The sequence below is a fragment of the Photinus pyralis genome, unplaced genomic scaffold, assembly GCF_008802855.1.
Source record: "Photinus pyralis isolate 1611_PpyrPB1 unplaced genomic scaffold, Ppyr1.3 Ppyr1.4_LG3a, whole genome shotgun sequence".
Classification (NCBI taxonomy): domain Eukaryota; kingdom Metazoa; phylum Arthropoda; class Insecta; order Coleoptera; family Lampyridae; genus Photinus; species Photinus pyralis.
In genome coordinates, this window is record NW_022170509.1 from 15,754,280 (window position 1) to 15,765,165 (window position 10,886).

Sequence of the window (10,886 nt, forward strand, 5' to 3'; positions counted from 1 at the left end):
AAAAAGTGTTTTCCCGAGAAATTTTGGAGTAGTCGATTTTTGGAAAAAAGGAAGGTGAAGTATCCAAATACTATGCGAAGTATTCGAATACTTTTCAAGGTATTCAAATATCTTGCGAAGTATTCGAATACTTTACGAAGTATCCAAATACCTTGCGAAGTATTCGAATACTAAATATTTGTGAAAGTATTTGAGTTACAAATACAAATACTGCTTCCATAAAAGTATTTAATGACAAAGTATTTGAATACTTTAATACTAAAAAGTATTTACAAAATCGAATACTGCCCAGCTCTGATTGTAAGTATATAAAAATAGCGCAAATTCAAGTTCTTTTTATTTGTGGACCAATTTTTCTGAAATTTTAACAGAAGATGTTTCTTATAAAAGGTATTCTAAGGATTTTAATGGTTTTGAGTGTTCTAAACGTGTTCATTACATTCTATTCTAAAAAGATACTGAGGAGATCCATCAAAATCGATTGTGTGTGAATGGTTCTGAGGATTCTAGGAAGATCGGCAAGAGATTACAGGGAGATTCTAAAAAGAGTCTGAAATCCGAAGATGGCCCTGAGAAGGTTCTTCCAATTCTATGAGAATATTCCAGGATTCAGAAAAGGTTCTGAATATTCTAAAGGTTCCAAAGATTCTAAGACACATGTGAGAAGGTTGTGTTGAAATATTAAGAAGATTTTAAAAAAATTCTGAAATGGTTCTATAAGACAATTTCAACAAGTCTCTAGGATTGTCCTAAAGTCTTTTACGCCGTGAAGATTTCAAAAGGATTTCCAGTAGGTACTACTTTAAGGTTGATGATGGCTCTAAAGTCTAAAGGTAGATTTCAAGATTGTAAAATTGCGAGTTGTGGTGTTGGATCTCGGGACGTAATTATTTGGCAAAAATCTAGAGGAAATGGCTATACGTAGCAACGACATTTGAAATTTGAGCTCCTAAAACGGTTTCTAAAACTCGGCATGTAGTATAACATTTCGGTTGAGGTTTTAGATCTTAGGACCCAATTATTTGAGTCTCAAAGGCCAAAATCTGCAGCAATTGTTTCTAAAACTTTGCACCATTTTCAAGACCTTTATTTCAAGATTTTAAAATTGCGCTTGGGCGATGTCAATTATTTGACCCTCCATAATGTAAATCTGGAGAGTATGACAATACGCAGTAGCGACTTTTAAAACCTGAGCTTCTAAAATGGTTTCTACAGTTTTGCACCGTTTTTAAATCCCTCTAGATTATAAAATTGTAGGTTGTGGTGTTGAATCACTGAACCCTTAATTTCAACCTCAAGAATGCCCAAATTGGAGGGTATGGGACGATATTCCAAACATTTTTCTGATCGTTCGATTTCTTGTGTTACCTTTCAATCGCACTTTTGATTCATATTTTCCCCTTTCAAATTTTCCAAATGCTTCAGGCTCCTCAAAGCCGTTCTGCTCCCCTTTTGGACTCTTTTGATTCTTGAAAACCACCAGATCTCTGAGATCCCTCCGTTTCTTCAAACACCTTGGATGCGTCCAATTTTTAGAAAAGCTTCCAAAAGGCCGCACCGACTTCAAATCGTTCAAACATCTGTAAAGGCCGAAAAGAGGAAAAACCACCTTTTGTGGCAAATGTTGGGGTACGCGGAAGCTATTTACCTTTTTTACACTGTTGGCTACTAACGTTGTACCTCCTAATCAACCCCTAAAATTATTGATTGAAATTATTAAAAATATTTCGAAATATTTCTCTATAGACCCATGTCCCTGATTCTGAAGATTCATCACCTTCCTCATATGTTTAGGATTCTTCGAATACTCGTAATTTCCAACCTTCCACTCTCCCTTTCATTTCTTCGAATTCTTTCCATCTTTCACTTTTAAAACTTTTAATTTTTTAATACTGTTAGATGTTATTCTTAGGATCTTTTTTTGATTTTCGATTAGGCAAAACTTCAATGAGTATGTGTATTTTAACGATCATTTTAGATCAAACAACCCAACATTTGAAATTTGTTCAAAGACTGTTAATGTGGAAATGCGCTTTTTGTAAATCGTTTACGATTGTTTCCTATTATAAACGTTCTGTGATTAATTATTACTTTGATCATGTTAAGCAGAGCACAAGTACAGACGAAATGTAGCCTCTAATATACAGGGTGACAATTTGAAAACTTACCACCCCCCATATCTTAGTAAATAAACGAGATATTTAAAAAAGTCAAAATCCGTTTCGGTAATTCGGAGGGGGAATCACAATGACATAGTTGGCGACGCACCCCCTCACACCCCCTGCGCCCCAGCCACCCCAACTTTTAAATCTTAAATAGTGACCCCCCATGTGTGATACGTCGTTGGAAAGCTCTGAAAAAATGCTTTCCAACCATACCAAATAGCATTACATTTAGGTTAGTAATTATCGTGCAAATCAAAAAATAAACTAATATGATACATTTGAAATCTGTCGTATTTAAAACGCAACCGGCGAACATAGACGAACTAAGACAGAGAATAATTCAAGAATGTCGAAATATTGCAAAACCAACATTGGAAAGGTTCGACAAGAGTTTGAGAATAGATTATAACTGGCGATCAAAAATGAGTTGCTGTCGAGTCGGCTTTGGAAGTTCAAGTTAAATACGATTTTCCATGTTGATTTTTTGATTTGCACGATAATTACTGACCTAAATGTAATGCTATTTGGTATGGTTGGAAAGCATTTTTTCAGAGCTTTCCAACGACGTATCACTCATGGGGGGTCACTATTTAAGATTTAAAAGTTGGGGTGGCTAGGGCGCAGGGGGTGTGAGGGAGTGCGTCGCCAACTATGTCATTGTGATTCCCCCTCCGAATTACCGAAACGGGTTTTGATTTTTTTAAATATCTCGTTTATTTACTAAGATATTGGGGGTGGTAAATTTTCAAATTGTCACCCTGTACATTTTTTTGCGTTGCCTATATCTGTAACTTTAGCCTTCCATTGTTTGTAGCTCTTTCTTCTGTGTGTCTCTTTCAAGGTCTCTTCGATCCATTAGACTTGACTCTTGTAACAGGTCGCTTGAGGTTTTAAAGAATTTTTCTACAAGTTTGCCTATATGGGAAATTATGTATGTATACCATTTAATGATGAAAGAGAACAGAACTATTATGCGAGAAAATGGAGCGCGTTAAGATAATGACGAATGTTCAAGCAAATAAATGTCGAAACGTTATACAGTGTTGGCGGTTCTAAAACTCGTTGCCACGGAGCATGCATAGGGCATTTTTCTCTATATCTACCCATATAGAAAAACTTGGGCGGGGGGTGCCCAAATCGATGAATAAACTATGACAAATTTGTGGGAGAGTATGGCATTATTTACCAATTTATACCAAACGAATTTATTGAGGTTGGTGCCTTCTAAATTTGTTACTAATATAAGTAAACTAATATTATGTGACTGGTTTATGCCGAAAGGGAACTTCATTGCGTCGCGGAGGCAATCCGCTGAGTGATACGTTTGAAGACGTACGCAAATTTATCTGTTTCGTTGCATTGTCGGAGTTACCTTTTTGAGTAACAATAAATTATAACTACAAAAGGCGCTGGGGTTAAATGACAGAACGTTTCATTGCGCTATATTTTGAGTGATTAGTTATCTTAAAAAACAAGTTTATTATCAAAGATATTTGTTTATACGAGGAGCGGACAAAATTATAAATAAGACCGTAACCGGTAAAAAGGTTAAAGACAATTAATTCGTGCTTTTGTTTGCTGCTAAGTTATAAAGGTACTGAGGAACATTGGCAATTTATTACCGTGAATAAATCAAATATCAACTAATGAACAGCGAGTAACCTGAAGCAAGTTTGTCCTAAATCAAATTGCGTCGACCATCTTTTGAAATTAATTTTCAACGAGTAACCAAATTTCAGCTAGCAGTACCAATGGTGCGATTGTATGGCACAAGACGTTCTACCATCCTATTTTTTGAGTTCCTGCTAACTTTCAACAGGAGAAAACCTCGACGCATAGATAAATGTAAGTTATTTGCATTATTTGCATTGTGTAAAAACAGGAGTCTGTCGTTTTTGGGGATTTTGTATAATAAACTTGTTTGAGCAAAGTCAATTCAGTCACTATTCACCAAACGTGACTTTTAAACCTATTTTGAATTTCCACACAGCGTCTCTCTGTTTTTGTTAATATTGTTTGCATCCTCTACTACTTTTCTGCTATGGTATATTGTGTGGGAGTCCTCTGGCATGTACTGAAAGACCCTTGTTTGGATGATTAGATGAAAGTTTACAGAATTCTACTTCGAAACTGGATTTTACGAATTCGGCAAATATTTAAAAATGAAAAATTTTTAAGTCCTGCCAATTCTCTTGTTTATATTAAACAAGGTGATATTCGAATATTTTACTAAAATCATAAGATAACTCGGTTACTGGGCATATTTCCATATGATAAAAGCTCTTCCACGTGGTTGGTCTCTGTTCATTCATGTACTTTCTGCTATGTGTATTCGTCTGAAGTGTTGATAAATATAAATATGCGATGAATCCTATACAGTGTGTAAAGCGATGGGGTATACAAGAGGGAATTTTTTTTTAATATTGATTTATGAAAAAAAATTATTCTTCATAATATGTTTTGCTTGCTTTGAAAGTACCAATAACGTTTCGATTGTTTGTGGTTTGATAGCAATACTCTATCTTAATTATAATGTAGAATGATAACTTTCAATAAAAAAATTAGTTTTATTATTTTTCCAGATTTCTATAAATAAATTTTAGATTATCGAAACGATATTGCTACTTTCAAAGCAAGCAAAAAATATCATGAAGAATAAATTTTTTTCATAAATCAATGTTTAAAAAAAATTCCCTCTTGTATACCCCATCGCTTTACACACTGTATATCCGTTTGATATACCCGGCAATCGATGGAGATCCAGTGCAACCTCAATGAAGGGTACCAGGATCCTACCACAATTAAGAAACAGTTGATTTATAAAATATATTGATTTTAATTTTTGGCTATTTGTTTCATTTTTTGGGTAAGGAAAATTTTATCATCAAGGCATTTGAAGGGCGTAGGGTGAAGCATAGTAACCATTATTTTGAGATTCAGTAAGTTATCCGCTCGACCATTTGCGTCACCCTTAGTTGGGTACGTACATCGTAATTATAGACTAATTAATATTAGGTATGTGGAAGAGGTTTTGTTCAACAAACTCTGGACACTTTATTTATTGATTGTTACAATGTCTGCTAACCTTAATTAACCACTTAAGTAAGTAATTTAAATTGAATTAAAACCAACTCATAAGCTACAATGGCCACAGCAATCTAAAAAGATTTTTTGATGTCGTTTTGGAATCAATGACTATACTTACATTTAGAATCAATGGTTTCTTTAGATAAAATAATCGTTTCCCCGTAAAGATAGGTGGATCTATATGAATTTTGTATAGGAGCCTTTCAACCTGAAAGCATTCGTTTGAAACGGATCAAAAAAACATGAATCAGTAACCTCCACATTGTATGCTTCACTTGAAACACAAAACAATATCTTCATTGCAGCTCGACCTTCTTCGTTAACGCTTGCTGCATACAAGGAAACGGCAGTTGTGCGAAAAATCAGGAAAAGAAACGAATATATAAAATACACACGACTTGTATCAAAACCGCCACCGTCCTGCCTATATAAATTATTATTAATTAAATATTGAGAAATTTTACTCACAACAACTTTATACTGTTGTACAGTTGTACTAATATAACAAATACATTATTACTGAAAGAAAGTAGAAGTAGGTTGCTTATATAGCCATCTACCAGACTGCATAATCTACAAACGCTGTCATAATCGTCTCGTATCTTTTTCCAAATAGCAATGTTTCGTACCTAAGCAAAATTATATAGATATACAGTGCTATTTATTAAGAAGTAGACATAGGGATTTATGTGTACTTATTATTTTTTCCTATGTCTACCTTTAAATATCAAAATTTGTAATTTTATGCAACCAAAATAACTTCTTAAAACAAATACAGATCTGGCTGTCCCATTAATTAATTTAAATATTGTTGCTTTGGTTTCCGTATTTTTATTTTCGTTCGTGTGCGATGTGTTCAACTGAAGAAAAAGCTGATTTTGTCAATTGGTTAGTGTAGTTTAAGTTTAAGGAGCGTAAGAGATTTATTTTCTGTGAAGCCAAAGTAACTAATTAATATAACAGCCAGATGTATGTTTATTTTAAAAAGTTACTTTGGTTGCATCAAAATTAGGCGCCCTTCAGAAGAGATTTTGTCTTTTGAAAGTAGACATAGGTAAAAACAATATACATAAATCCCTATGTCTACTTCTAAATAAATATCACTGTATATCGTCAATAAAAGAAAGAAATGATATTTTTTATCTTTTGACTGAAACAAAAAAGTAGTGGTATTAGAACGTACGTTGCTGTCTATCTTCGTGTCTACCGCATTTTGGATTCCTTTATTGATTTGCCGATACTTTTCTGCTAAAGATGTACTTATTATCATTAACAGCAAATCACTGTAGTTCCATGTGAAAGTGCATGTGAAATTAATCATCTGCAACAAATTCAGATGTTAAGCTCTGTGATCTAAGAATTTATTATTTGTACATAGGTAGTACATTACGTCCTCGTCGGTCGCACCAATATTCAGTTAAGAATTATACTTACGTAAACTATTACGCCTGTCCAAATAGAATATGGTATACAAGTAAAAATAAAACCAAAACTTTGCTTCAGCAGATCATTTACCGACCATTCCTCTGGTAAAACGGAAACAATATAATAATTAAACATAAAGTGTTCGACTACAAACAACAATTATGCATGTTCCCACACCTTCATCTTACCAAAAGCTGCAGAAAGTACCACTACAGTTATAAGCATTAATCGATGTCGTAAGGAACACAAAGTAGCATGTTTGCCAGTCACTGCATCCGTATCGCACCAATTTCGCATCAGCTTAGGCCACGACGAGGACATCACTAGTAAAATGGCACAAGAAACAAAACAATGAAGGAAAAAAAGTAGCGTAACTGCAAATTTAAATCGGAAATTAACAAGATTTGTATAGCTACAGTAATACCAAAGTATCTAAAGATGAACTTGGGGACAAAAAACCACACGTAGTAAACATAAAGGGCGATTAAGAAGAATATCCCCATCAGAAAGGCACAGTTGTGAATGACTTTGAGAGAAATCCACTTAAACCGGAGCCGCCCCACATCCGATTGCGTAATGCCATAAACTGGAAATAAGGAAAAGCACTGGCCGATAAATAAACTGAAGATGAAACATTCGTGGGTCGTTTTCATTTTTTCGAATTGTTTGAAATATCCTCGGAAGGTTTTCATTATGTTTACCCTCATCGTCATCATGCTATGATTTGTTATACGTTTTCGATTATTTGGAAAGTTCCAATTTTCATTAACGTGAAAGCTTTCGATAATTTTTTACTAGCATATCGGTGTTGACAACCGATTTTTGTTATGTCCAGTTATAGTAAGTAATTAATGGAAAGGCGTTTGAGTACGATTTGCTTTTTGATGAAAAGGCTCGTGAAAAGGTCATTTTGAAATAAAAATAGTCTAGGTATTTGGAGAAAACGACCCGCGTTACCTCATTTTTGTTTTTTTTTGGTGATCCATTTTGCGCCTTCCGGTTGGATGACGTAATACTAACTTTCGCCATCAAACAAACCAACAAAAAGCATAGTCGTTTATTGTATGTTTAGTAAATTGTGAATCATGTAAGTGTTCTTTTATGTAAACACTTCAGCATAATGTAACCAAGGCAGAATGGGAAAAACAAAGCATACTAGGGTATTCAAATTTAAAAAATTAGATAATACCAAAACATTTTCAAATAGACCATAAGGGCCTCAAGAATTACACAGCTTTTTGATTTTTTTCTGGAGAACCAAAGACGCCAAAGAAAGATGGCACGTCTTTGGATGGGATATTAGATACGCACTGTAGTGTGGTCACTATTCAGCGTTTAGAATAGAATTAAATAACACTAATAACATTTTTTATATTTTATTAAATGACATATTCAAATTATCACCATGTAAACTAACTCAACTGTTTTAGATCCACTCATGGATCGCCACAGCACTTTCCAATTTTGCAAAAAAATTACCAAAATTTCGTCCCCAAGATGTGCGGCAATTGACAGGAGTAGAGCTTGGCTCTTACCTCCGGTTTTGTGAATTCATTCGAAGCTGTCATCGTGGAAACCCAAACAAATTAAAATATTTTATTCACGAATGACGCCACATTTCATGGCAATGAATGTCGATCTTGTAGATTAATCACTTGTGTTGGGAATTTTGGTTAGTGGGTAAATTTCCTCAATTTTTTTTACTGATAGTAGGATGATTCGTCAACAATAGAAATATTCCATCCAAACATCCAAAGGTTCTTGATGGGTCTTGTGCTTCTCAATAAAAAAATGAAAAGGGAATGTAATTTTGAGGACTTTTTTGAGGGTAGCTTCCAAACTAACTAAAATATTGTGGTTTTAGTCTCCTCTTTCGCTCGGTTTTTTGGTACAACTCAAACGCTTTATAATACGCACTCACTTACTACTATAAAATTCGGAAACAATAGCTTACCCACAATATAATACCCTTCCACAGAGCATAAGGCACGTGAGTGAAGATATCACCAAACATAAATATCAAAAATTCTGAAGCATTCCAATGCTTGGGCAGAAACGGGATAACTCTTACGCTAACATAAAATATATACTCCACTAAAAAAAACATCGGCAAAATTAAAGAAAGTACCTTTTATACTCACCAAGCGCGGCCGATAATACAATCATCAACAGTACCCTCACTCGAATGTATAACTTATTCAAAGGTTCGTAGTTGCTGAACTTCTTGTCCAAATTATTCCATTGCTGTATTAAAATAGGCCAGCTTCTGGATAACCATAGGAGTAATAGTGAGGTACAACATGACACTGAAAAAAATAGTAGCGGTCCTATGCGTGAAAATGTTTGATTTCCCTTTTGAATTGCCATTTGATAAATATGGAAGCAAATAATAAAGAAGTTGCCTATGATAAATGACAAATTGTACAAAAATTTCATCGAGATCCACCTGAACTGGACATTTTCGACGGTTGTTCTGCAAATTTCGTGAACAGGAAACAGCGAGAAATATTGCCCTATCCGAAATAAAAAACTAAAACAGTTATGAGTGGATGGGTTTCTTGGCGAAAATTTTGCCGCCATTAAATTAAATTGCTTAAACACTGCCCTTCTCATCTCATACACCGCGCCTAATACAAATACCCTCTAACGTCAAATGCAGCTGAGACTAAATAAGAATTAAACTTACCTGGATGATTGTTATGTTATTGATCGGCTGTTAATTACGTGTTGCACTTGCAGTTTTATTTGCACAAGCACAACGTATTTTTCATTTGTAGATCGTGGTATATGACCATCTGAATGGGTTATGCAGAAACAACATTAAACATTTAAAATGTTTGGATAAGGTCGATAGGTAACTTTGAAATATCAAAATAACGAATATATGATTCTATATAATGGATTTTTAGAATACATCACACATGTACCCCATCTGAGACTGAAACAAAACAATTCACAGACCTCAAAAGTTTCGTTCCATTTTGCGAAAAGCCAAGCGCGTGACGAAAATGCGGGTTTTGAATTGGTTAAGAGAGCAAGCTTTCCACAAAAGTTGTGTTCGGGAAAAACGGGGTCGTTTCGTACATGGATTTGGCGAGGTATTTAAGTAAAAATATGGTGGGGGAGCGGCATTCTTACTAAAATTTCCGAAGAGAATCTATGCCGGTCGAGGGCTACTTTGTTTCAACCGCGTATTGATTTTTAGCCGAATTCTCTACATAATGTGAACACATAATAGTTGTCCTCACAATCGGAGACAGTGTCTAAATTTGCTACGAGCTGCCAGCAGAAGTAAATTAATAATACGTGGCTGGTTTATGCAGAAAGAGAACTTCATTGCATGAAAGAGGCGATCAGACGGTTACTATAATTTTCAAACGTGAATATTGCAAAGAGTTGCCGCATTAATAAGCATTTCGCGTTTAGGGGCATATAATTGTGACTACGAAAGCTTTTGGGTCTAAGGTCCAAAACATTCCGTTGTGCCATATTTGTAATGGAAAGTTACGTAAAAAATCAATTTATTAATTAAATTGTATCCAATTCCAAACAAGACTAAACCAAAATGTTCAAATACGTATGTATATAAACAACCACAGAGAGATAATAAATTGCGTAGTTTCAGATTTTCATTCTATGTATACCATGGGGACATCACATTACTCCGTATTATAATTAAGATCCTTAAGTACGTCGGGACATTTGTTCATCGTCTATTAAAGTTTGTCTATACGTTATTATTCTATAAACAACCATTATACCTTTTCAATTTATAAACTTTTATAACGTCGAGGGACAATTTGTTATCCTACCCCTAGTTTAAAGGCAGCTTCGAATATAATGCTTCAATACACTAAAATAAATGTAGAGTGATTTGTGAAATGTAAGTCTCCTTACACATTTAAACTGTAGCTATATGACAAACTAATGGAGTTACAGAACGTGTAACTATGGGGGCGGTGAAAACCAGCATGCTGACATGTCCCCTTTTGAGATATATATGTATTACAATTGTATTATTTTATATATCAATAAATGATATTATTATTATTAAAGAGAAAGTGGAACAGTTAATGGAGTGAAAATGGGTTACAAAGCATATCTGGTCCACAAGAAGCTACGATACGGCAACATATGTGTTTTATCAATAAAAAATGATGTTAGGTTACACTCAGTCAAGGTGTCCAACGAAATTTTGTATAACTGACA

The 10,886-nt window shown here is 34.4% G+C and overlaps 1 protein-coding gene across 1 annotated transcript; it reads right to left on the bottom strand.

Annotated features, from left to right (window-relative positions):
* Positions 1–5,263: 5,263 nt before the first annotated feature.
* Positions 5,264–9,044, bottom strand: LOC116165802 (gustatory receptor for sugar taste 64f-like). The gene is made up of 6 exons (XM_031480487.1): positions 8,819–9,044; positions 8,632–8,771; positions 5,742–5,881; positions 5,508–5,676; positions 5,371–5,460; positions 5,264–5,323 (listed from the first exon to the last, which is right to left on the bottom strand). Exons 1-6 carry the CDS (start codon positions 9,042–9,044, stop codon positions 5,264–5,266), a joined length of 825 nt encoding a protein of 274 aa, XP_031336347.1.
* Between the last annotated feature and the right edge of the window lie 1,842 nt (positions 9,045–10,886).

What these genes read in the sequence shown, in the direction of transcription:
- LOC116165802 (XM_031480487.1), bottom strand. Translation starts at nt 9,044, where the DNA reads ATGGCAATTCAAAAGGGAAATCAAACATTTTCACGCATAGGACCGCTA. An exon ending in GTGAAGCATACAATGTGGAG is followed by an intron (nt 5,461 to 5,507) that starts GTTACTGATTCA and finishes GAATGCTTTCAG; the next exon opens with GTTGAAAGGCTCCTATACAA. An exon ending in AGAAACCATTGATTCTAAAT is followed by an intron (nt 5,324 to 5,370) that starts GTAAGTATAGTC and finishes AAATCTTTTTAG; the next exon opens with ATTGCTGTGGCCATTGTAGC.